Source organism: Ammospiza caudacuta, chromosome 6 (genome assembly GCF_027887145.1).
Source record: "Ammospiza caudacuta isolate bAmmCau1 chromosome 6, bAmmCau1.pri, whole genome shotgun sequence".
Taxonomy (NCBI): Eukaryota; Metazoa; Chordata; class Aves; order Passeriformes; family Passerellidae; genus Ammospiza; species Ammospiza caudacuta.
The window spans coordinates 27151218-27176987 of record NC_080598.1 but is presented as its reverse complement, the minus strand read 5'-3'; the positions used below and the strand labels follow the sequence as shown (position 1 = coordinate 27176987).

The 25770-nt window shown below is 46.9% G+C and overlaps 2 protein-coding genes across 3 annotated transcripts in view; one reads left to right on the top strand and one right to left on the bottom strand.

Moving 5' to 3' along the window:
• The window catches only part of CSTPP1 (centriolar satellite-associated tubulin polyglutamylase complex regulator 1), a 79348-nt gene extending 70711 nt beyond the window's left edge, over positions 1–8637 (top strand). Inside the window, exons 6-9 of the mRNA XM_058807319.1 lie at positions 1400–1595; positions 3278–3387; positions 6375–6438; positions 6939–8637. Coding sequence (XP_058663302.1) covers positions 1400–1595; positions 3278–3387; positions 6375–6438; positions 6939–7119 — 551 coding nt within the window. The 3' untranslated portion in view covers positions 7120–8637. The remainder of the gene's footprint in view (positions 1–1399; positions 1596–3277; positions 3388–6374; positions 6439–6938) is intronic.
• A 411-nt stretch (positions 8638–9048) lies between these two features.
• ARFGAP2 (ADP ribosylation factor GTPase activating protein 2) lies at positions 9049–18581 on the bottom strand. 2 transcript variants are annotated; one of them, XM_058806763.1, is made up of 17 exons: positions 18435–18581; positions 18072–18190; positions 17104–17176; positions 16465–16596; positions 16295–16375; positions 15391–15493; positions 14752–14808; positions 14157–14201; positions 13016–13068; positions 12540–12676; positions 11858–11989; positions 11257–11385; positions 11049–11177; positions 10538–10664; positions 10330–10420; positions 10093–10211; positions 9049–9667 (listed from the first exon to the last, which is right to left on the bottom strand). In XM_058806763.1, the coding sequence occupies exons 1-17, from the start codon at positions 18504–18506 to the stop codon at positions 9647–9649; spliced, it is 1620 nt and encodes a 539-aa protein (XP_058662746.1). In that variant the 5' UTR covers positions 18507–18581; the 3' UTR covers positions 9049–9646. The 2 variants fall into 2 exon arrangements, with proteins under 2 accessions (XP_058662746.1, XP_058662747.1); XM_058806764.1 differs by lacking the exon at positions 14157–14201 and having other exon boundaries at positions 18435–18576.
• Positions 18582–25770: the final 7189 nt, after the last annotated feature.

The following is a 25770-nucleotide window of genomic DNA, read 5'->3' as shown; positions in this document are numbered from 1 at the left end:
TAGATGTGCTCCCAAGCACTGGCTGGCGTGCCACTTTCTCATCTCCTGGCACACAGCACTTTTTAACAGAAAGCTCATGGATTTCTGTGCACTCACACTGAAATGGCTCCCTCTGATGGACGTGGCTCACAATTGTCCTCGACCAGGCAAAACGGGCCAGGTTTGGATGCACATAAACACTGGCTGGAAGCTGTTGTGAGCGTAATCTGTGGTCAGAGAGCAAACTTGGGTGGCCTTCTGATCTGATCTAATCTGTGAGTTCCCATCTTTCTAGCAGTTAGAAGTCTGCTGCTATCCCTAATACAAAAATCTCTTTTTCTCAATACTTCTCTGTATATTCGTCCCTTGTAACTCCGCTGTACATATCACAATTTTATCCATGAGACCTTATTGTAAACAACCAGTTCAAAATGGTGATTTTGAGCAGAACCAGGCTTGTAATCCCTTTAGTCAGGGACACAAAATGTGTTTGGAAAGTTTTCTCTGATATAACAAATATTTCCATTGAGCTGCAGAACCTCAGCACAGCCTCAGGGCCTGCTGACTCCTGACTTTCCTCTCCACCCACCTCATGCGCAGCATTGCACTTGCATTCACTTGGAACTTAAATGCCACTGGAGTCCTGCAAAGCTCATTCTTGTGTACACACTCTCAGAGATCCCTGTCCTGCTCACCCAGGCACAGTGCACACACACAGCCTGTCATGCACTCTCCCACCAACCCACACACATGCAAACCTCTCCAAATGGAATCTAGATTTGTAAACTGCTGACCACATCCATAAACAAACTTGTTTAAAATTAGATTCCTGCAGTAAACAGTGGGTAGTATGAGGAGCCTGGGGAGAGGCTTTCTGCCAACTCTAGCCTGACCTGCCCTGGCCCTTCTTCTAGATCCTGTGTTATATTTACTTTGGAGCAGCATGGAGGCAAGCTGATATATGGCCTGGAGCCCTAACCAACATGCCGCCTTTCCTCCTGTTGCAGTTCAATGTAGTTTGCGCCCAACTTGCATGAGTTCTAAATCAGTGGCAAGAGGTGGAGAAGGAAAACATTTTAGACTTCACAAACTAGTTTTGTGTTTTACATTAGCTTTCACACTTCACTGTTTTATTAGTGTGCTAGCTAGCCTTTGTTCCCTTGAGATGAATCTTCTCAACAGAGTGAGTGACGTCTCATAATCATCCTAAGAAGAAGAAAAAGATAGCAACTTCTATGGAAATGGCTGCATGGGCATGCATAATATCTGTTCTGAACATGCAGGATGCTGTAGAGTTGTGTTTATTTCCAGTTAGTGCTATGTACAACACAGAACAACAGTTTAAGCCACAGTCTGGTAGGTCAGGAGGATGCTTTGCTGGTTACAGTGCTGAGTTTTAAACAGCTTTCTGTTATTTTAGAGTTCCTGGAAAGTGTGGCTGCCATTTATCAAGATCTGCTGGCTGGTAAGAATCCAAATACTGTGATTGTGCCAACATCATCCTCTGGGCAACATCGGCAGCGCCAGCCCCCAAATGACTGCAACCCACTTGAAGGAGTAGAGGCATCTCTGTTCTACCAGTGCCTGGAGTCCTTGTGTGACAGATCAAAATACAGGTATGAATGGAGTCTAAAATACAAATTTGAAGTCTCTATCTCTGGAGACCCTTTGTAAGGTTGGAACTGTGGAGAAAGAGAGGCCTTTGAACAAGCTGATATTCCCACATGGCTCTCACTGAAGAGGTATGAAGGAAAACATCATAGCTGAACAGTTTTAACCAAATGAGAGAAACTATTTCATGGACCAAAGAAACATAGGGTTTGAACTGATTCTTGAAGTAATAGATGGATTTGGGTCTCTGCTCTCCATCTCATTTCTGCATTGACACTTTCATCAAGGAGAGATCCATCATGAGTTTGCTAGAGGGGATAAACAAGTGCAGTTGCATTCTTGGGAGTTGAAAGAGCCCAATGGGTGGATGGAGTATGAAGCCTTAGTACCTAGGAGAGTTCACACTGTCCATCTATATCTGAGCCTGTGTTGGAGCTGGTTTCCAGCTACAGATCCAGGCACAAGACTGGCTTTAGTTCAGCAGAGGATGGAGCAACACCAGACTTTACTGTATAGCTTTGACAGATACTTTGATCATATTCTCACTAATTGCAAGAAACTTCGCCTTCCTAGAAGGTCATGGTCTAGAAACACAAAATAACTCAGGACAATAACTCATAACAAGTTCCACCTGATTTTTCTTTAGGTTTCCAAATCCAGATTTCTGATCCACAGAATTACTGCTGAACTGCTGTCCAGTGCTATAGATATCTAAGCATGGAGTTCATGGGTTGTTTTGTTCTTTTAAGCAACGAAACTTCCTGTATGTCCTGAGAACTTCAGATGAGAAGAGTACTGTGGGTCCATCTGGTAGGTCAGGCTTTGCACAGCACTATGAGGGGAGCCATTCCTAGCCTTTCATGTAGTAGTTCAATACTCAGGCTTTGGTAACCACTTCTGCCTGAGGGATCACCAGCCCACCCCCACGTCTCCCAGGGGTACCACTACACCATTGACTGTTCAACACTTCCTCTTTATGAGGCAGTTTGATTTTGCGTGAAATCCTTCAAGGAGTATTGGTCAAGAGCAAGAATCACCATGGAGATACTGCTTAGAACTCAGGACCAGGCACTGAGTGTAGAAGAAGGGGATATGCTAATTTAGTCCTCACCTGAATAGTGTTCTCTGACATATTTAGGCTGTCATTGGAGAGGTTTTCTTGCCCCTTGGATGACTATCACTGATAATAGTGTGATAACAGCATCGCTGAAAGTGTTCAAAAATGTGTAGATGTGGCAGTTAGGAACGTGGTTTAGTGGTGAACACAGCAGTGCTCCATTAACCACTGGACTTAGTGGTCTTAGTCTTTTCCAAACTTAACACTTCTTGGAAAGTTTATTGACTTCTGAAAGCAAGTATTTCCCAGAGGATTTTTCCCAGAGGGAAAAACATGCTGAGTTGGGATGTGTATGCCTCTGAGTGAATCTAGGCTTTTCTCACTGTCCTTGGAATGAAGACAGGTAAGACTGCTCCTAGGGATGTCCCCCAGGCAAAGATCTTGCTTAGCAAATAGGGAGCAGATCCAGTGCTCAATAAGCAATCTGGTGGCTCTTCATTTTAAACTGAGTCAGGGCAACCTTACAGTTAGACCAGGTTAGAAAGGGTTTATTTCTCGATTTTGAGCTGGTCTTAGAAAAAAAAGATTATAATTTAGAAGACAAGATGATCTCTGTTTCTCTTTTCCTAGCTGTCCACCTTCTGCTCTTGTGAAGGAAATGCTGAGTAGTGTGCAGAGAATGACCTTCTATGGATTCCTTATGGCTCTTGCAAAGGATCAGGGCATCAATCGAGCCCTAGGTAAGACTTCTCTAAATGACATAGCTCTAGATTTTCAGTCATTTTGTATTTCTGTGGAATTATATTTCTAATTATAACCCATATTTTACACTGTCAGGAAGAGAGTGAGGGGAAGTTTTTAATATTTTTGTTGCTGGATTAACTTTAAAAACATAACACTGTGCCTTACTGTCTGCCTGAAACTTTGGAGCTTCCTCAAGGCTTACTGAGTTGAGGTGCCATCCTATGTTTTAGCCCTTTGTGCTCGTGCAGATTTTAAATGCCTGCTCTCATCTATAAGGAAAGAAGGCACACCTAATGGAAACCTCTGGTGCCTCCTTGGCTAAAACATTAAAAGCCCAGTCTTTCCCAGCTCTTCCCCATCTTCCCTCAAGGCGGTGTGATCTTGCTAGTAGCTATCTGTGGCCTGCTGAAAATCTGATTATAAAACATAAACTGCTACAAAAATCTGTACCATACTGCTGTGGGAACCACAGGGATTTCCAACCAGCATCTCACTGCTTGTGTCTATGTTGTTTGGGCTTGGAGCAGGGAAGCAGTGTTACATTGGCCAAGGACAGTATGTAATCCATCCATAATTCACCCACAGTTTCATATTTCTACCATATGCCTTGCTTGTCCTCTTCCTCCTCCTACAAAGAGGAACAGAAATGGCTTTTCTGTTTGACAAGACTGTATCCAGGAGATAAATTTAAATGGCAGGAGTAGGAAGGGAGGGCTGTGTGTGGGGTGTTCCCAAACACTCATCTTCATTCAACAAATCACCTGGCCATTAAGGGTAGATGACTGTCTGTTCTTTGGGTAAGTGTCCTCTTCCTCTTCTTCTGAGCCTGAGTATCTGCCAGTCCCTAATTGCAAAGACAAAACTCAATGAAAAGGTGTACCTTGCCTGAGGGCTGCTTCTTTTGCACAGGTGTGTGCCATACTACAGTAAAAGTGTCTTCCCTGGCTGAGCCCCTTCTTACAGCAAACCATTTAAACTGCTCATGTTCCTCTGGGGCAGGGCAGATTATATATCAAAGGTGCATGAATACACCCCTGCAATCCCCTCTGAAAACAGGCTTAGAAAGCAGTGTATTCACTGGGAGGAAGGTGATGCCTGGATGGCAGCAAGCAAAATCTTTTTTTCCTTTGCCCTATGAAATCCACTTCTAGTCAAGCATAAAGAAAACAGACAAAAAGAAAAAAAAAATCCTGCCCACAGCCTCCATTGTGCCATCTACAAAGTGAGTGGGTTTTCGTTTCCATTAATGTAGGCCTGTCCTCTGGCCCTCTGCCAGACTCCTGCTGAGGCCTCTCTCAGAGGAGGGGCAGCAACCACAAGTCTGACAGGTGCTAGCGTTTTTGGCAAGGAAAGGAGGATTCTTTTCCTGGTGTCTTTTAATCTCTCCTGAAGGGCGATTTCAATAGACTTTGGTCTGTAGGGGACCACAAGCTCCCCAAAACCCTTCAGCGAGAGCAGTTTCAGGCAGAGGAGGTTTTGGTCTCACAAAGCCAGCAGCTCCTCTTGAGGAACAGAGATAGAGATTAAAGCTTGCTCAGGCTGGGACAGTGCTGTTGAGTGTGCCAGGCAGACTGGAATCTGTAGTGTATCTCCTGTCAATGTTGATTTGTGAATTCTTCAATTGCCATTTATCAACTCTCCTAAGTAAATCCTGTGCCCTAAAGACTTCGCTGTGTACTCTGCAACTACAGAAATAAGCTTTAGTCATTTATTCTTTTAATTGAGCACACAAAAAGAAGCAGACTGGGACACTTCCTTCGATCTCCTGACACTGATTTGCAGTTCATTTACAGGAGGAGTAGACCAGAACCCAAATAAATGGGGGAATTGGTTCTGGTCTAAATTTACTTTAGTTTTCAGGCACTCATTGCTACATTTTTGATGACTGCTGCCAGCCTGCCTCTGTGGCTCTCCAGCCTCTCCTGCAAGAGCAAGGTATCAGAGCCAGCAAACGTATTTGTGTTCCCATGAGGAATTCAAAGCCCCTTCCCAAAGGTATTGAGTGTAGCACCCAAGTCTCCTGAAAAACCTTAGAAAGAGCATTCCTCACTGTACTGTTGGTATAGATTATCAAATAGAGTTTTTGCCCTGATGTGCAGTGGTACTCTTCAGGCTCTGGTAGGCAATCTCTGTGCTGTTCTCTGTAATTTCTGTGCTGGCTGATCACACTCTCCCATGACCCCTATACAAGGTGGAGTTTGTTAAACAATTAGGAAGGAGGGCTTTCCTAGGAGCCCCATCTTCCTTTCTGGCTCAGCTGTTCCAGTCCTAAACTATATCATGTCCTTCATCTGGAGTAGGGTTTCTGAAGTGAAAAGGAGCATGAGCATGTTGATCTTACACTGAGAGTGTACCCAAGCACTGGCCCAGACTTTCATGCTCACACCCTCAAGCAATGCTAGAGCACAGTTCATCCACATTTAACTCCTGTAGGCAATGTGCAACAGTCAGGACTGACTTTCCCAAGTTGCAAGGAAAGCAAAAGCCTTAAATCTGTGGAGTGTTTTGGTCCCCAAGACCAGGAGGCCACAAGAAAGGCAGGTGGCACAAAAACATAAATAACCTTGGGTGGTATAGTGCATGTTTCAGGCTGTGGCACTAACACCACATGTGTTACATCTGGTATTGGTGACTACACTGAGCAATGAACAAAGGCCCAAAGTTGATAGATTGCCATCTCCCTGACAGTCAGTACTCTCATTTTGTACTGCCAATCCTCAGGGCTGTAGGCAGTGGGGCTACTGAGACTGCCTCCAGTTTAGTATGAGCTCAGCTATAGCATGTATGAAAGACACAGCAAATGGATCATCATTCTTTATCTGTCTATGATCCTCAACATTGCAGCCATTTCTCTAAGAGGTATAAGGAAAAAAGTGTTTTCTGTCTTGCAGGCCAGATTTAGGTTGCTGCTATGGCTTGAACATTTTCTTGAAGAATCAATAGCCTAACTCTGCTGATACTTTCATTGTTTTTTTTTCCCCAGGGGCTCTGCCAGATAAAGGAGACTTGTTTCTGGACCCTGCCATGGATCAGGAAATTGAGAAATTGTAAGTGGAATTGCGTAAACTAGGAGGTAAAGCAACAGATTAAAGGTTGCATGCTAAAGAAGAGTGGAATAAAGTACTGTCTTATTCCTCTGCTCTACTACAAAACGATAGAGGAGCTCAAAGAGCAACTTGAACAGGAAGAGCTTCTTTCTTTGTGGTGCCTCAATGCAGTTAACAAAATCCTTACAAAAGTCTTCAAAAGCAGAGGGGAAGAGTGTAACTCAATGAGGGATCTACAGGAAGCAGCATTCTCTAATGAACAGGGAAATTTTGTTTGGATGGTGAAAAGTAGGAGTGTTGGCAGGAACAAGATCAGTCCAGATATGTTTAAATAGAAGATTCACGTAGTGAGTCTGGGAGGTACAATGTGTTCTCCCTCTATGCCATGAACATCTTTCCATCCCTGTGCTAGTTTTAAGTCTTTCTCCCAGAGTTCACTCCAAGAGCTGCAGTAGAAGCTTTTGCAACATGCTGCTTAGCATATGTCTTTTCTCTTTCAGGGTAGCTCAGGTTTCAGGGCTTTCTGTCTCTGGTCCTGCCAGCTCCAGTGCAGACACAGCAAATATGCCAGCTCGTAATTCACCCCGGATTAACTCACCTTGGAAACCTCTACACCATCGTCGAAAAATGGATGCTGAGAGTGAAGGCTCCAATGAAGAGACAGACTCCTCTGAAAATTGAAGGTTGTGAGGGTGGGGACCATTCCCATCTTGGGCTTCTCCAGAAGCCACTGGAGGAACAGCACCTCCTCCCAGAGCATCTGCTTTAACAGTGGGTTCTGTCTACATCAGCAGTGTGTGTTGCTGTGCTAATCCCCAGTGCTGGGTTCACCCATCTCTTCCCAGGAACAACTTGCCTTTTTCTCAGCTCCAAATCCGTGCAGGAATAGTGCCTCTGCAGAAGCCATTTACAGCTACAGAGTTATGCTTCCCCCTGCTGGCAGGCAAGACAAGCCAGCAGCCGCCAGCTCTGCCACCGCTTGGAACCAGCCGGGTTTGCTCTCACCGGGGCGCTCCCTCCCAGTTCCGCAGTTCAGCAGGTGCTGAAGCCGCGGGAGTGCTAGTACAGGCCGCTTGTCAGTGATCTGTTGCGTAGCTCTGCTCAGATTTGGCCCAGATAACAGAATGGTTAAAGTGCCAGCAGCAGCTCTGCACTTGGGTTCCATTATTATTCCCAGTAAAGCTGCATCTGCATATGATCAAAGGTAAGGAAATTCCTGAAGTTCCTAAAAAAGGGACACTTAGATATTGCCATGCAACTTGTCTCTGCTTTGTGCTTTCTCCTCCATGCGTCCAAGACTTGCCAAAGCAAATACAGCAAATAAGCTAGATTGCAGTAAGTACTGCATGGTGCTGGCCTGGCTCCACTGCTGTACTAAGTGCCCTTCTGTGAGGTCTCCCCATCCCTCTAACAGCATATTATGGTCATTTGGAAAAGTGAATTTCAGAGGATTTGGAGAAGAGGGATAGGGTTGTTAAATTGCTTGGCCACAGGTCATATGGCTTGCAAGCATACAGAGCACCTACTGGGGCTAGGTGGGCAGAAGCACTAAGGGAAAAGGAAGCAGTCATCAAATGAGATAAAATGGGATTTTTTGTAAATATTGGTATTGTTGGAGCAGCAGTGTAGCCCTTAAAACTACAAAAATAAGTAGTATCACATTGCATTAATGGTAACCAACTCAGCAGTTTAAACCTCCATAGACCCAAACGCTTTGTCTAGCCCAGCTCCTGCACCCCAGCTTGCACAGACTCGTTATTTTGGGGGGAACTTCTGTTTCTCATGCTTTGGGAGCCACCTTGCTCCTCCTGGTCATAAAGTGCTACAGCACAGGCCACCAGGGCTGGTAACCCAAAGCTTGTAGCAGGGTGCCAGCAGGGTTATTTATTTATTGTAAGTTAAATTATTTATTCTCTGTGCATTCTCTCCCAGCTTGGTGAGTGGCTGTGACAGCCTGGCAATAAAGCACGCTGTGTCAGGCCTCTGCTGCGTCTTGGGTCTTCTGGGCTGCCCCAGCCCCTCCTCAGAGGGGCGGTATCAGGTGGGCAGGACCAGTGGAGGGCCCCGGCATCTTCAGGGCCCCAGGAACCCCTCCCCTCGGCCGGGGAAGGTGCCGGCCCAACCCCTGAGTGCCTGGACTGCCACCACACCCTGCAGCCAGAGGGCAGCCACACCACTGCTCCCTGCAGCCCCAGCCTGCCGTGCGTATTGTGACATTTGACACAACTGCGTCAGGAAGACCCAACCCTTACCCCCCTCATGCTCCACCAAAGTGAAACATCAGCACAAAGTAGCTGAGCAGCTGCTGCAGCCCCTCAACCGGACGGGAGAGGTGAAACCCATACCAGCCTCTTCCCAGTCACAGACAGAAGGCTCCAGAACAAACAGCCCCAGCCTCTCTTTTGCTAACAGTGTGTAACAAGCCCTTTCCCACCCTTCTTCTTACTACCTAGTCCTTGACACCATAGTCCAAGGAAGAGAAAAGCACTCTTGTTAAAACCAGGGACTAAACTAAACAGGATGAAACATCCTCACTGCTGCATCTCATGTTTAAGTCAGAGACTCAGTACTTTGATCTGGGCAACAAAATAAACCAGGGATCCAGTGAATTTCTTTACTTCTTTACCTGGGCCTTTTTTGCTGATGATGTAGTTAGAAGCTAAAAAAATAACCTTTGATTTGATTTTTTTTTCCCCGCATTCATATATGTTGGTTTAGAAGACAGTAAAAAGGACTAGATCACAGCAAAAGGCAAACCCTGCAAATACAGAGGACTCCACAGCACCATGGATTGGGAGCAGTGATCAGAACAAAAAACAGTCATGTCATATGATGTTCAGAAAAATAGCATTCCCCTTTTCTCTGTCACTTGGTGAGCTAAGGTATGGGCCAAAGAAGGACGGGAGCACTGATGAGGGCAGCCCAGGAGTTCCTGTCATATCTTTTACAGGAATGAGGTTAACCCTGTAAGAAGGCCTGTCTCCACTGGCTAGTAGATAGCAGTGGGTATGAGGGCACATTGAATTTTAATAGAGTGGAATCCAGAGATATTAGAAAGCATCCTGGGCACAGCCATGTCCTGACCCCCTCCGCTTACCTTCTCCCCTCCCCACCCAACCCAGACAAATAAGACAATCCTGTAGAATTTACTCCAGGCAGAGGTGGCATCAGTGCCTCTTGCAGGCTTCCCATTGCAGTCCCTGGGTCATCAATATGAACCATAACGATCCTAGGGAGGAAACAGACAGAGACACCTTGGTACAACACCTTTGTGCAAAATCCAGAGACAAATAACAAGAAACTGGGGGGTTTGGTATTTTAATGCAGTGTGAGGTTATCTAGACAGGACACTGTACAAAGGCAGAAGGTAAAATGACCTTGACTTCTAGAATTCTGCCTAGAATTTGTGGGAGAAGGTGTATCTGACATGACAAGGTGTCCTGTGCAGCAGGAGGGTGAAGCTTGCCAAGTTCACTGGCCCCCTGCAATTGCTCAGCTATTGTACAGCAGTCAACAGCTACAAGAGACAGGTGTCTACCTGGGACTTCCCACATAATTTGAGAAGATAGTGATAATTCCAATGGAAGCCAGGTTATGGTGAAAGTCCCTGAACGTGACAACAGCCTTTCTCAAGTTGCCATAATGTCAACTCACCTGAAGGGAGTTCATCACCCCATTGGCCAGGACAGCCATCTTGCCGGCAACTGATTTCACTCCTTGCTTGAATTGTGCAATGTCAGCTGCAGGCAGGACATTTCCAATAGACACACCACCTACAAGAATCAGGAGGAGTTAGCCCAGAGTCCCTCAGCTCCAGAAAGCACCCTCATCCCCTCCAGTTTAGGCCTTCCAAAGCTGCCCCCTTCCTCAACCCACTGAGTGCTAACAAACCTGAGTGCGCATTGTCAGCCTCTCCAAACAGGTCTGCGGAGCTGATGGCACTGCTGCCTGAGAGCTGCTGCAGTCGGGATCTGGCTTCATACTGCAGCAGAAAACAAAACAAAAATGTTGTATAGGAAGGGAACAAAGTAGGACCTGAGCAAACAGGAGGAGGTAAAGCCAGAGCTGTACCAGTGTAAGCACTGCGGAATGCATCTACCTCAGCATCTGCCTCCCGCCCGAAAAACATATCTGAAGAGATAGCTTTAGCCCCAGCAAACTTCTGCCGAGCTTCACTGGATTCCACCATGGATGGCCTGTTCTCAATCTCCCGCCTACTGGTGGGTCTGAGGAAACAAGAGGAGAATCTCAGATTAAGCTCACCAACACGGTAAAGAATCAAGACTTCTGTCTCAGACCTCATCTAACCAAAGGAAAGCAAGTCATCCTTAAGTGTTAGTTGCATTGGTGCTCTCCTCTCCCCATCTCAGGCGGGTGTCTCAGCACTCAACGACCACAAAGGCTGTATAAACTTACAGACATGACAGGCAAGTAAGTGTCCGAGGCCTTTTCACTCAAGGCCTTTTTTCTTGGGCTTGTCTGTGCCTGTGCAAGTCATCTTCTACAGCGCAAGGCTCCTGCTACAGCAGCATCTGTGCCACAGCTCCGACACTTATCCTCTGCCCCCTACACAAGGGCACAAGGTACACTAGCAGTGGCAAGCACTTTACCTCTCTGAGACCGGCCGAATGCTGGAAACAGTCACCTCCGGTTCCTCCTCTTTGTCCATGCCCCATGAAGAGTCCGTTTCCCATCGTGAGCCAAATGCATCTTCAAATGAGAAGGGACTGTATTTGTACCTAGGTATCAAAAATAGGTAATTTATGCCAGACATAAAATTCAGGAATAAGCAAAGACTACACTAAAGCTGAGTCTTACTTGGGGGGTCCAGATGTGAAGCTACCACCATCTTCAAACAAGTCCAGTTGAGAGCGGGAAGATTTTGCTACCAGCGGCGTCTCTTGTTCAATTACTTGCATCTCAGACATGACTGAGTGTGAAACAGAACTGCACAACAAACAGGCAGAGTCAGGGCTGATGGGTCTGACAGCATCCAGTCCCTACAACCAGTCTGCCTCAAAGCTGAATCTGGCCTTCACAGGCAGGGCAGGTAACATAAGTTTTGAGGGAGAATTGGGGGATGTCAGCCTCCTTCACCACTTATCTATGCTCCTTCAGAAGTCTTGAGCTACCTTCTTAAAGGAAGGATCCTGCAGGGGGACACCTGTCAAGCAGCAGGGCTCTAGTGCTAGACACTGACAGGCCACACATATCTGTGGAGAAGCCCAAAGAGAACTAGAACCTTTGAACTGAGTCCCTATTCCTTCTGGGGCCCAAAGCCTTTTCAGAGAACAGCATATGAGCACTTTAACTCATCTCCTTATCTATTACAAGAGCAAACTACTGACTTCAAGAAACTTTTCCAGAGCGGGGTACTTCCAAGACACCTATCTATACTATGCCATCTACAGCCAAGTACCTTCTGGATACCAATCCCATGCCCAGCCTCTCTGCTTGTTCACGTTTCTTCCCTTCGAGGTTCTGGAGTTTCTTCTCTTCCTTCTTCCGATCAAGCTGCAGTTCCTGATAAGCCAGTCGCATTGAGGTGACTCTAAGGGAAAGAGCCATGGTTGGTGCCAGCTCATTACCCTCCCTCGCAGCCCATGTTGTAGAAGAACAAGTGATTAAGTAACCCCAACCACCCTTCAAAACAGCCACTTTTCACAGCAGCTCAGCCAAAAATCCTTGCACAAAAGCTACTGCTCGTTTTGCCATCTCCCTCTGCTGGGGTTCAAGTCTTCTTTGGTGAACCATGATTTCCTTACTGTAAGCATCACAGTGTCTGTCTTCTCCCCACCCCTGCATCCAGAATGATCCATCCAGTTCAGCCTTTGGCATTTTCAGTTCCGTCCAAAGGTGAACGGAAACACACAATACAGAAGTACCTGCTCCCTGCGCTCGTCCAGGAATGCTAATTTGAATAAAATATAGCAGTATAACCTGTGCCCTGCTGCAAGGTCCATACTGGCATACAGCTACTGCTCTTCCTCTCATGCACTATGTTCTCTAGTCACATTTGGTGGTCCTGGGATGAACAGCATTAACGTCACACTACTTCTGCCTTAGGTATGGAAGGTACCCATCCCAAACAAGGCACTTACATGGACTCCTCGGCTTGTTTCCTGGACTCCACTGCCTGCTGCTCCCTCAGCTGTTCTGCCACCTGGGCTTGCCGCTCAATCTCACTGAAGCTCTGGCTGCTGACTTTCTGGGCTCCAAGACCTTTTTTTGCACCCAGCTTAAAAACAAGAACAAAATCCTGTGAATTCTTCATCCTAGATTGTTCATTGTAGAAGAAAACCTGAATCCTACTTCTTGCTGCACCAGTGAGGCTTTCAGTCTCCCTGTCATCCAAGAGTTAATCCATCAGTGGCCAGCACTTAGAAATCAACCACATATGCTTCAGACCACAACCAGTAACGATAATTTTTTTGCAGTAATATACAGGCTGCTTAAGGTCTCCTTTCCCCAAAGCAGATCTCTGCAGCTTTGTTAAGCAGAAAGCAAGAATCAGGGAAAGGACAGCAGAAATGCAAGACATGCTTGACCTCCCCTCCATAAAAGAGCTCAGACATACCCCTTTCTTGGCAGCTCCCGGCTTCTTCTTTCCAATGAGGGAGGATTTAAGTTCTGCAAAAGGAGGGAAGCAGCAAATAAGCAGATGGGAATTAATTTAAGAGGCCAAAATTAGACAGCAACCCACATGAACATCCACCACAGTTCAGCTGCAGTAGCGTCCAGGGCACACCATGCATCTTCACATCAAAAGCCTGGGTGATTTCACCCAGGCAAGAAAGATGCACGTAGAAGCTCCACCAGTTGCAGGCTGGTAGCCTAAAGAAGCATGTCCATTTCTGGAGCAACTTATAATTAAATTAAGAACTGTGAATATTTCCTCTGAGTGTCACACAGCAGATATCAGGGTAGTTAGAGAAAGAGTAGGTTTATCTCATACACAAATTCAAGAAAATGCAGCTTCAGAGGCATGTGAAGGTCAGAGTCTCACCAATGCCTTAGGGACAAAGCAGCAAGAACTCTCAAGTTGTGTTTACATGAACATACAAAAACAAATGGACCTAAAGTGCAGCAAGCTGTAAAAGCAACAGGTTCCCCAACACCTTGCACTTGTCACTCTTGAGGGCATGCCACACTTGTAAAACCAGACAAGGGCCAGCCAAGCAACAGATGTCTGGGGAAGTCTAAGAACAAAGCAGAGAGGGACTGCCCAAAGCATTTTCCAGCTTCCTAGAGGTAAGTTCAAAATCTTTTACTGTCCTTTTTAGGCTTTTATTTTGTGTGCGTGTATGTGTCTCCTGACTTTCTACAGCCACATGACTTTTGTTAGCCCATAAATTATTCTTGACACATTTTCTTTTATATTTTCTAGTCTTATTATAAGTCTTTTTAAAAAAGGGGATTCAAAACATTCACACTATCTGAAACTGTTTTCCACTTGCTGTTCCTAACACTTGAATCGAGGTTGTTTGGGTTTATGTTTGGAGATTTTTATATTTCAGGAAACATTTAACAGAAATGTTAATACAGTCTCTTTACAGATACAACATATCTGGTTTAGATCTCAATACAACAATATAAGCTTTGTCTTGTTCTCTCTCTGTAAGCACAGGAAGCTAAAGTTAGAATTGAAGGCAGAATCTCAGGAGGGGCAAGCAGAGCTGTCACAAGCAGCCAGCGCAGGCCAGCTGTTAGCCAGTTACCTCCAGCAGGAGCGGCCCCTTGTGCTGACAGATACATGGACATGTCTGAGGAAGAGACGTAAAACATGGGGAATGAACAGACACTTGAGGACACAGGCTTTCCACCCAGAATGAACCCACTGTGGGCTAGGAGCACACTCTCAATAAGGGAAGAAGCTCCAGCTAGATGTTCTGTGTGCAGTCAGGATAGTAATGGCAGGGGAGAATGAGATACAAATCCCTATTATTTTGAAAACTAAAAATTCATTTGCCTCCAAAGGTTCTGTGGGGAAACAAATAAAAAAAAAAACAGCCACGTGCCCCTGATCACCCAAGTCCTAGATATGCAAGTGGCAAGATTTGTCCAAAGCTCAAAACCAGGAAAACATGCTTTTGGGAAAGCAACAGCTTTGAACTCAATTATCCAAATGAGGAGGAAACCTCCAGAAAACTGTGACTTGGTTTTGGGCTTCAGGAACATCCTAAGTACTGGCTCAACAGGGAGATAAGCTTCTTTAGGCATTCTGGAAACTGGCTCGTTGTTTCCAACTTCACTGAGCTTACTACTGAGCAGTGGGTATAAGAGCAAGACTGATCTGAGAGTGAAGAGTCTTACCTAGAGGAGCCTTAGGAGATGTGCTCAACAAGTCAATAGATGGACCTTGGCTGGGATCTGCGGGCACAAAACCAGAAGAGAACATTCAGCAGATTGATTCTCAACCCTTTTCTTTCCAGTATGTTCACAGCTGCACTACATCTCTCCTAGCTCCTCTCCAGCCACATATAAATCCAGTTACAGCTTGAAATATGCAATTTCCCAAGCAAAACAACTTTGTCTCCACAGAGCAAATTATTCCTTCTGCAGTGCTCTTAATACAGTACAAGAAAGCAAACACTCTGCAGGGAAATATACAAAGCTGTTACAAATTACAGTTATGCCCCCCAGGCTCTTGGTTTCCTTGTCCTTCACCCTAGAAATTTTTCTGTCCTATGTCATTTTCAGACCCAGCAAATTCAAGGGGTAGAGAAGAATGTTTAGACAAGTAACGTCTGAAGGCGGGGAACTGAGCCCAAACGGAGCAGTGTTTTTAGAAGTCTCCACTAATTTAACTAAACATCATAAGAGTCGGCAGAACTTCCACTCCTTCAGGCCTGAACCAAAGGATAAGTTCAGCCCTTCCAACAGTGGTACAGACCTGTATTCTCCTGGAAATGAAGGCAGGTTCTTGGAAAAATTATTCAGTAAAGAACTCACTTGAAACTTCACTGCCTTCTGGTGACTTTGCTGCTTTTTCCATCTCTGGAGAAGACTGTGCAGGATTCTGGCTAGCATCTGCTACATCCCAGGTACTGGAAGACTGCAAGGAGATACTCATTCTAGTTACTTCCAGAAGATGAATGAACCAAACAATCCTGAATTTACTACAGGTTTAGTGACCTGTACTCAATTTTAGGCCAAAGGAAACTTATTCCAAACTTCAGACTATGCCTTCCTTGAACATAACATATGGACAAGTCCACATTCCCTTAGCAGGGACAAAAATGAAAACAACAAAAAGGAAGCTAAGCTGAATGTAAGGCCAGGAGGAATGACAGAATCATTTGACAAGCTGGCTAATGTGAGGATTTCCCAGGTGAAAGGAAACAAGTTTAAATCTGGGAGAAAGTATGAATGAGTTTTCCTGGAAAAAATTCACCTCCACTTCAACTGTCTCTATTTGCCATACAGCCAATTCTGGCATTACCTGAGAAAGTCTGCCTGGCATGATGCAGTTGCCCAAATCCAGTTTACCAGGGTCTATGCACTGAAAAGTTTCTTCTAAACCAGAAGTTCTAAGTAATAGCTTTGCTAGTCCTTGCTTTAACTGTACAAAGAAACTAAGCATTAACACAGCACACAGAGCATCTTCCAGGGCATAGGTGGTAGCTTTGAGTTCTTGAAACTAAAGATGGTCTCAAAAACAAAGGACATGGATATTACAGGGATTGTTCAGATCTGTGACTATGTCCCAGGCAGATGACTGAATCTGACTTCCTCCACATTACTACTGATTAATTATACAATTTAGAGTCTTCCAAGCTAAGTGGGACCGCTCCTGGCTGAACAGCTGGCTATTGGAGAGCTATTAAGGCTGCCTGGTTTAGCCAGCTCTTCTCACCTGTGTGTGCTCCATGAAGAAATCAGCATCACTCTTCTCAGGGGAGTGCCCAGGGGCTCCACTCAGTCCATCTATAAGCAACTAAAGAGAGGAGAGGGTAACAAGAAAGTATCCTCCAAGAGTCAGCATCTGGCACTACCCATGTAGCACTCCAGAGCTGTCAGACCTACCTCAGTGCCGTACTTGGCCATGGCAGCACTTGCCAGCTGCCGGATCTTCTCCCTGTACATCTGGGCAGCTCGACTGTTATATTTAGCATTGGCATCTGTGGTGGTACAGCCGTGCTGACGGAAGAAAGCAGTCTGAAAAGAGAGGAATATTCAGTCTCCTGACTGCTAGATCATACTCAAGCAAGCACTAGACAAACTCAACAGAAAAAGAAAACTTCCCAGACACAGAGAATGAAAATCTGAGAACACAGCATAAACTAACCATTCATTGATCAGCTTTCTACAAGAAATCTCACTCCAGGGGCATATGAAAATCATCCTCCTTCTCTACAGAGAGATGATTCTGAGTCACAAAGCTGAGCATGAGCTTTCAAACTGATCAGTGTTGTTAACTTCTATCATTTAAGAAGGCTATGCCTCTCATTTAAATGAGGTGCAAAAAAATGAGACATCTGAAAACAACGCATGCAAAGGTCACAGTCTGATGTCCAAGCACACTTGACAAATTCCCCCCTTCATTACACATTTCAGGTCAGACTAGTACCAAGAAAGCCACACAAAGGAAAAAAAAACCCAAGAAACAGAGGATGTGGATTAGCAAGAGGGAAAGCAAGCAAAATGCCTACAGAGGCTCCTCACCGCGTTGGCATTACTGCCCACTTGCATACACCTCAGCTGGAACCAGTTCCAGTTAGAATCCAACTCTGTGGACCTGTGTGAGAACCAATTATTTCTATTAATAAAGACCAGGCAAACCAAATGCAAAACTGTGCTCTGGCCTAAAATGGTGAGATATCTCACTACTATTCCAAAGTGCAGGAGGCAAAAGTGGAAAGAACATCTCAGGAATTTCTTTGCTCCTCCAAAAAATTAATTTCAACTTTTAAAGTGAGGAAAAAGATCAGCTTTTATCCAAATTTTGAGGATCTCTCCCTTGTACTGCTTGTTTAGAGGGCAGAGCTTGAGCTAGGAAAGCACAGCCAAGAACTTTCGTTCTACATGTGATCTCACCACAACATGAAAGACTCATATTCAGCCCGTCCGTCAGGTTAGGCCAAAACACGTGACAAAGCAACCGAGACTACGTCCAAGTAAAGCTAAGGGACACAGAGTATCTCATACCAGATACTCAACTTCTCTCCTAACAAGTAAAGGTCACAGTTCTCTTAACTTAAAACACTAATTTTTGCAAGTACTGAAAATAAGAAGTAGGCTGAAAAGCCAACACCATCTTCCCCATTAGGCTGATACCAAAAAGATTAAACAATATTCCTCCTTTTGCCTTACTCAGCATAACGAAAAATTATGTACACCACTCTGCTGCCTTACTGGCGAGATTCAAGCACCACACTCGCGTCTCTCTTCCTAAAATGCCAGTCCAAATAGCGTTTCTGCAAGGGTAGCGAAAGCAACATGTCGACGTTCCACTTGAGGTGCTTTGGAAACTCCATTTTGGAAGTGCTGAGTGACCCAGAACCTCCCGCACGCAAGCCTCGTAACCCCCGAGGAGATGGCTCGGGATAAGGCTTCCCTCCCGATCCCGGCGTGCCCCCACGCGGGGCGGGGTGGCTGCTCCAGGCGAGCCGGCGGCAGCGCTCCCCACGCACCTGATGAAGCTGAGGTGTACGCCCAGGGACCTGTGGACGCCGGAGCAGTCGATGCACAGGAAGACCCCGTAGGTGATACTGGCCCAGCTCGGGTTCTTGGCGCCGCAGTCGAAGCACGACTAAAGCGAAGGCAGAGGGACAGCCAGGTTGAAGCGACGGCTCTGCCGCTCCGCCACCCCCTGCCACAGCTCGGCGGCCGCGGCCGCTCTGCCCGGGCGCTCCCCAAGGGCCCCTGCCCGGCCGCCCCAACAGCCGCCGCAGCGCGGCCCAGAGCCCAACGCGGCCCAGTCGGAGCGCAGGTCGCGGCCCCAGAGCAACAGCCCGGCACAGACGGTCCGGCAGATCCCGGCCACTCCCCGCTACCTTGTTGGCCGGCGCTGCCCGAAGCCGCTTGAAGAGGGTCTGGATCTCCGTCTTGCTCGGCTCCGCCGCCATGATCTCTCCTTCCCAGACACCCCCGCGGCGACGGCAGCCGGCCGGGCCCAATCGGCGCCGCGGCCGCGGTAGAGCCGTGCCAGGCCGGCCCCCCCGGCGCGTCCGTGGGTGTGAAGGGCGAGAGGAGAGCGAGGTCCCTCCTTCCCTCCGCTCCCGGGGTGTGGGGCAGCGCCAGCTCCGGGTCCCCCCAGCCGCTGCGCCAGCTGGCGGCTGCACGCCTCGTGGCGATCATGGCATCGCTCTGCGCACATATTGGGCTTTGCCCGCCCCGAGAGCCCCGTGAGCTCGGAGCGCTTTCGGCAGTCCCAGCGCTGCCGGGGAGCCCTGCTGGCTGTGCCCCAGGACTGTGCTTTGGGGGCCGCTGCGGGCCCGGACCGAGACAGGGGAGCTTTAGAATAGCAACGGGGCCGTGCCTGCCGTGGGTCATCTCCGAGCGTCCGCAGCATCACCTGCTCCGGCAGCCAGCCTCAGGGCACCGAGCACAACGAACGGGGATTTGGAAATGATTTACAGAACCGCAGAATGTCCTGAGTTGGAAGGCACCCACATAGATCACCGAGTCCAACTCCTGGCCCTGCACAGGATATCCCTAAGAGTCATGCCATGTGCCTGAGAACATTGTAATAACACTTCTTGAGCTCTGCCAAGCTTGTGCTGTGACCACTTCCCTGGGCAGCCTGTTCCAGTGTCCAAACACCCTCTGGGTGAGGAACTCTTTTCTCATATCAAACCTAAGTCTCCACTGACAACTCTAGGCCTGATAGTGGTCATTAAAGAGAAGGGATCAGTACCTGCCCCTATGCTTCCCCTTGTGAGGATATTGAAGACCATGATGAGGGATGAGGTCCCTTCAGTTTCCTCCAGGCTGAAAGACCAAGTGACTTCATCCACACCTGGTATGGCTTCCCCTTCAGGCTCTTCTCCATCTTCATAGCCCTGATTTAATCAGGGGAGACTTCTCGAGAAGCTCTTACTTGGCTATGCAGTAATCAAGGAATCATGAGCCAGTAATCAAGGTAGGGGAGTTGTTACTTCAGAGCAAAAATTATGTCAGGGCCCTTAATACTGCTGTGTTACCTGCCTAGAAACAGTAGAGTATTGGCTAGAAAGTCATTCAGTTATAATGTAAGAAAAATAGAAAAAATATGGTTGTGCTGTGAGCTAGAAGTGCATATAGTCCACTTCATGTTTTAGCAAAAAAAGAAAAAAAAAAACAACAAGTGACTGCAGAGCAATGAGAGGTTCAGGAGGATGAGAACAACAACAAAAGTTAATCAGTAGCATGGTACTACAGAGATGGAATGCATTGGGATTTCTTTACCTCTGAAAAGAGGTTGCTCTGCAGCACCATCTTGACACGAAAAGAAACTCCTAAATGTACTAATATCTGGACAAGACAACTTTTAGTTTAAACTTAAAGGCTTTCTTCACTCATTTCCACAGACGTTAAGGTAGACAATAGAATTCCTGGCAATGGGAACCTAGGACCCATGATCTTAGGAAGATACATAAAGTATTGGGACATAGAGATGCAATCAGGAGCAACAGAGTTTTTAAGGGGGAAAAAAAAAGCCCTGCAGAAAAACCCTTGCAGGTTTAGCAGGGTCTTGTGTTCTGGGAATCAGCAAAGCTTCAACTGTATGGTCACAGTGAGACCTGATATGGTAGGCACATGCAGTAAGATGAGAGGCTTGTGGCTGACACATCTGATTGAAGCTGCTCTGAGATGAGTTTCTGAGCTGGATAGTGAAGCCTGATCTAGCCTGACAGAGCTCATTCTTGGCAGCTGTCTTCAGTACTCCCTGGTTTCTGTTGCTTTTATTCTGCTACCTTAATGGTGCCTGTATGCCATTTCTGGGATTACACACACATGTGCTGGGGAAGCAATGCAGGTAAAAGTAACTGATAGCATTTTCCTCACAGCTATTTTTAAACAAGCTGAGTTCCCTGATGCCATTCATGGTGCAGCTGTCCTGGCAGTCATACCAGGAGAGCTGATGTAAGGGCTGGCTGCACACCAGGACAAGGAAAACTGTGAGGGGCTGTTCCTGAGGCCAGCAGCCAGGGCCCATTCCCACAGTACCTGACCACAGAGAGCTGGGCGGGCCTGGCATAGCCTGGATTTCACCAAGAATTGAGATAGCTGGCCAAGCTCATGGTGATGAGGTAGCTTGCAGTCAAACTTCAGGATCAGGCCCAGTGATTGCCAGGTGTGTCTGTGGTGATAAGGCAAGGCAAGCCTGAGGTCAGGCTGATGAACCAGCCTACAGGTTAAGATCACCAAAGCACAGCTAGAGACTGCTACTGCTCTAACGTAGCTCAGACAGGGCCTGGGAACTCTGGGCTGAGCTTAAATGCAAACACACCCTCCCCAAACCCCATGGGCAGGGGCTTTGGGCAGAGCTGCAGGGGAGGCTGCTCGGGACAGTGAAGGTCTGTCAGTGCATTCAGGGCCCTGACCAGTGAAGCTATGCAAGGGCAGGAGAGGGAGTCTCTGGTGCCAGGTTGTGTAAGCTGCAGCTTGTGTAAAGGAGGAAGTTCACATGAGGGAGTGCATTGGGAGTGTTTGTGTTCATGTTGGCTGGAGCTGCCTCAACCTGAGTTGCTTGCTCCTGCCCTGTCATCATCAGTTATGTGGCGCTGCTCCCCTCCTCTGCTTGTTTCTTTCTTGTGTTTGGGAATGGGATGGGATCAGTCAGCAGGCGATGAGCAATTGTATTGTGCATCACTTGTTTTTCTTGGGTTTAATTCCTTTTTTCCTGTTATTATTATATTTTACTTTATTTCATTCAATAAACTGTTCTTATCTCCACCCACCAATTTTATCTTTTTCCAATTCTCACCATCCCAGTGGGTGGTGTGGGGTGGGTGGAATGAGCTGTGTGATGCTTGGATGCAGGGTTAAATCATGACAGAGAGAAATGGCACATGCTCAGGAGGAGCTAAGCAGCCTCAGAGGCCAGTAGGTCAGTGTCACACTTTGTCTCCTGGTCTGTGCCAGGAGACCTGGGGAGATACAGTGCCAGCTCCTCTCCTCCATGGAGGAAGCGCAGTTTCTGTTCACTGCATTGTGCCCTCAGAATGCTTGCTACAGCAGGGTTGCTTCAGCTTCTCTACCTCAGCAGGGTCTCTTGCAGGCCTTCAAATCCATGCTGGTTGCTCCAGATTCTGGCAAGGCTGCTGATCCTGTCCATCAGTTTTGCATAAAAGCAGCAGGGAGAGCATGCTGCTGGTCTGAGAAATAATCAGTATTTTGTTGCCTTTGTCAGTACAGGAAAGACCTCCTGCTGCTGACTGTTCCCTGTGAATGAGTGCTGTCACTGCACTGTTCTTGCTATTTCCTGCATCTGTTTTTTTTTTGCATCTGATGTGCCTTAGTGCTGAATTTCTGAGCTCCAAGCTGGCAGCCTGTTCTTTGGCTCTCAGCTTCCCTATCCATCTACATCCCAACTGACATCTACCTCTTTCCTCCTGACTTCTGTGACACCAGACCCTGATGTAGCCTTCTAATCAGAGATCCCCTTCTGTTATCCACCTCTGCCAATAAAAGATAGTTCCCAGCATTATCCAAGGCAGCAAAAGAAAGCAAAGGATGATGACCAGGCATGATCTTGGGAGTCTGCCATACCACCAGGGACACATTTTCATACAGAAGTCTGGTAATCTGAGGGCACGAGGTTACTGTGAAAGAGCTGGAGAGATTCAGGAGGGAAGTGCTGTGACAGGGATAGAACATGCCCTGAACTTTCAGGCCTGACCCAAAGGTAAGAAGTGCTTCTCTGTGAGTCTGTCCAAAAGCAGGGTGGTAGAGGGAAAAAGGGACCCTGCTCTTTTCTCACTGCCCAGCAAAGAACCTGGGTGATAGAACTGTGCAGGAGAGACATGAGGTGGCTGAGTCCTCCTCTCCTATTCAGACCCATTGGCCTCTCACACTTTTGTTGAATGAGAAGTTTTGGGAAAGGAGCTGGCAAATTCAGTAAACAACTACCCAAAAAATAACAGGGAGATGTAGTTTCCTGTAGTTCACATTGTTGGGTGGTGGGGTACCGGAAATCTACAATGATGCCTTGGGCAAAGAAGCAATTCCTTACACATATATTTTTTTCAATTTTTTTTCAATTTTTTTTCCTCCTCTTTTACTAAGCAGTTCACAGACACTAACTAATCCATGTGATTTCCCTTGGGGATAGCCAGTAACTCTGGGAGAAATCTCTGCTCAGTGTTTCAGGGCAGCCTGGCTATTTTCAGTAGTGGAAGGATCAAACACAGCCACAAATGGAGGAGAGGAAAATTGAGTAGAAAGCATTCTCCTCACTACAACAAGGGACAGGTTCTCAGCAGGTATGCTCCTTCCCAGCTGAAAGGGACAATGTGTAAGAGGATGCTCCTAATTATCTGTGGTTTCAGGGATCATATGGAAAACTTCTCCTTGGGTTAGGTTAGATTTCTGTCAAGTCAGCTGAGTGCCCTGCCATGTATTCACTTGGATTGATGCAAGGGAAGCAGCTGGCTGAGGGTTGTGGCTGACCAGGCTGTCAGTGTGCTGGACTGGGTGTAATTAGTAGCTGCCTCCCTAGGAAAAAGTATAGCACCAAGGCAGGCAGTCATGTCACTCACTGGCTCCATGCAATGCTACTAGCAAGATCTAGGATAAGGAGCTAATACAGTATGTGTACAGTGAATAAAGTTCACAACTTACACAATTTTACTGCAGTCTTGCAAATGTTGAGGTTTGGAGAAAAGCCAGCAAAGGTTGAAGGAACGCATAATTTAAGGAACACAACAGATGGGTAATAGTGAGAAGTGTAGTCATGGATGGCTTGCTATGATTTGGGGTTGTGTTGCAGCCAAAAGGCTGGTCCTGCTGCACGTGCTGTCCCTTGCACCCACTCTGGGAAGGGGCAGCTGTGGGTTGAGTTGTGTACCGAGCCCTGCTCAAACAGTGATTGTCATTGCACTGCCGAGCTCCTCTTGGGCTTGTGCAAGTGCTGAATAAGTAAGGCAAGGGCTAGGAAGTCTTGAAAAGGAGAAGAGAGGACTGTCCCTTTCTGCTGTGCCAGACAGCCTTGCTGGGCTGCCAGAAAGGCTGCTGCAGTTTGATGGAAAGGGTGATGGGAGTGTAGGGCCAGGGCAGGAGTGTGCTGCTCCTGAGTAGTTGTTAAGTGAATGTCTGTGTGTATATACATGAGTATCTTCAGGCTTTTGTTACTCCATTTCCAATATTACAATTAAATGTTGATTTGCAAATGTTTGGTAATATTACCTCTGGCCTGGCAGGTGCTTTTGACCTGGGAAGCTTTAGATATGCCCCAAAGTAGGGGTATGCTAGCTGATGTGGCCTGGGGTTTCCTGGATCTGAGGACTAGTTTTAGATCTTGCTGTGGTGGTCTGTTTGGAGATGTTACAGGTGTCCCTGCTGGAAGCAGGATGTTTGGCAGGGGACAATCACTCAAGTGATGGAAGAACACACACATCACACCACATGGAAGTAAGGTGAAAAACTGAGAAATGAGTAGACCCTGAGCTCTCTTCTTTCAAGGGCAGTTGACAGCACAGGCACTAACTTGCCTGAGGTCAGAACCAGCAGGGCTGTCCACCCGTCAGACATGACTCTTCCAAATTTTCCAGTAGGTGTGTAATCTCTCTTCCCTGCAGATCAGCCCACTCAGGAATTTTCTAAATAAACTGAATCCCTTTAGTACAGGGACTAGCTGCCTGCAGCCCCTACAAGCATTGGGAGTGTGCCTTAGGCACAAGACTGACCCATGAAAGAAAGGCAAGCAGAGCTGACCAGAAGACAAGGTAATAAGCAAGGCAAAATGAGAAAGCTCTTTTGAAAACAAAGGATTTTCAGAGTGGAATCACCACTGTCTAACAGGTCACCAGGACTGAAGGATTTGGGTGCAGGGGGAGTAGGTAGCAGTACTTCAGCTCCATAGGTGGCTGCAAGGTGTAGAGGGGATGCAGAGCCACTGGTGAAACAAACATCCATAGAATTATGGATGCAGCATTCCTTAGGAACTGTCTGGCACTGTCTGTGGTGAAGCCCTGAAGAGAGTCTGAGAGAAAGGACTACTGTGGTTACAGCTGGGGGCAGTGACTGTTTCAGTGTCAGCCTTCTGCTGGATGCAGGAACAATAGATTCAGGAAGGAGGTAAAGTCAAAGGGGGAGAGTGGAGGACCTGGAAGAAGACTTCCAGCTCCTTGGACAGAAGGGAAATGCAGGAAGGAAGGGACCACAGGATGTGTAATTAGTACCCAGTGAAAGTGCTGAAGCTGAAGAGGAGAGCTTATGGATCCCCACACTAAGGGGGAAGAAGTGTTGAGCACCACTACACTGCCTGTTGAGCTGTCTCAAGCTGCAGCTCTAATTGCCTTAAGCTGACAAACCAGAAACCTCTGCAAGGGTTCAGGGTTACTGAATGATGGAAAGCAGGACATGGCCACAAAATAGATGTGCTGGAAGCAGCTGAGGTGATTTGGCCTGAAATTTAGTTTGGAAAAGTTCCCTGGAGCCATGTTGCTTAGTCAAGATGTTCTAAAGATAACTAACCAGTTTCTTCCAGTTACAGAACCTACTTCACCCCCCCTTCCCCTCCCTTTCAGTAAGGATTTGTTGATCATCTCATATTAATCCTCTTTGATCTGCTAAGAACCTAGGTAGCTTGGTAAAGTGTCACTCCCTTGCAGCTCTGAGTTTTTCAGCTCCTTGTAGCCTGGACCTGGGCAGGGCTTTATCACATGGTTACAAGTTTTTTTTGTTTTGGGCTTTTTTTTTTGTTTGTTTGTTTGTTTGGTTTGGTTTGTTTGTTTTGTTGCACGGTCCCTTTGAAGACACTTTGCCTTGTATCATGCCATCTTATTATTCTTGTTTATTTTGCACAACCTTTGCTGCCAGCCTGCAGTGGGTATTTTCCAACCACATTTCCATGGGTGAGGATGGGGTTTGTGGCACTGGCTTTGTCTCACGTTCAGCCCCATGATCTGTCAGCAGCTGGTCTCACTGCAGTTACCCTAGAAATAGTTACCTATGGGTCTGAGTGGAGTGTTCAAGCCCATTTAAACTGCAACACCAGCTTCCTTGGCAAGCAGAAGGGATTTCAGCAGCCTGCTGTCCCTAAGCATAATGCCAGCAGCTCACAAATGCAGCCAAGGCAGCTCCAGTTCACGCAGAGCCTGCACTGCAGTCGGGGGAGCCTGCAGGAGACAACAGAGCTGGGCTGCACAGCCTCACAGCTGTGGCCTTGGGCTGGACCTGCAAACA

Coding starts and splice junctions, on each gene's coding strand:
- ARFGAP2 (XM_058806763.1), bottom strand. CDS start 18,506: ATGGCGGCGGAGCCGAGCAAGACGGAGATCCAGACCCTCTTCAAGCGG. Junction 18,191..18,434: donor GGGCAGCGCCGGCCAACAAG/GTAGCGGGGAGT, acceptor CCTTCGCTTTAG/TCGTGCTTCGACTGCGGCGC. Junction 16,376..16,464: donor TGGCCAAGTACGGCACTGAG/GTAGGTCTGACA, acceptor TCCTCTCTTTAG/TTGCTTATAGATGGACTGAG.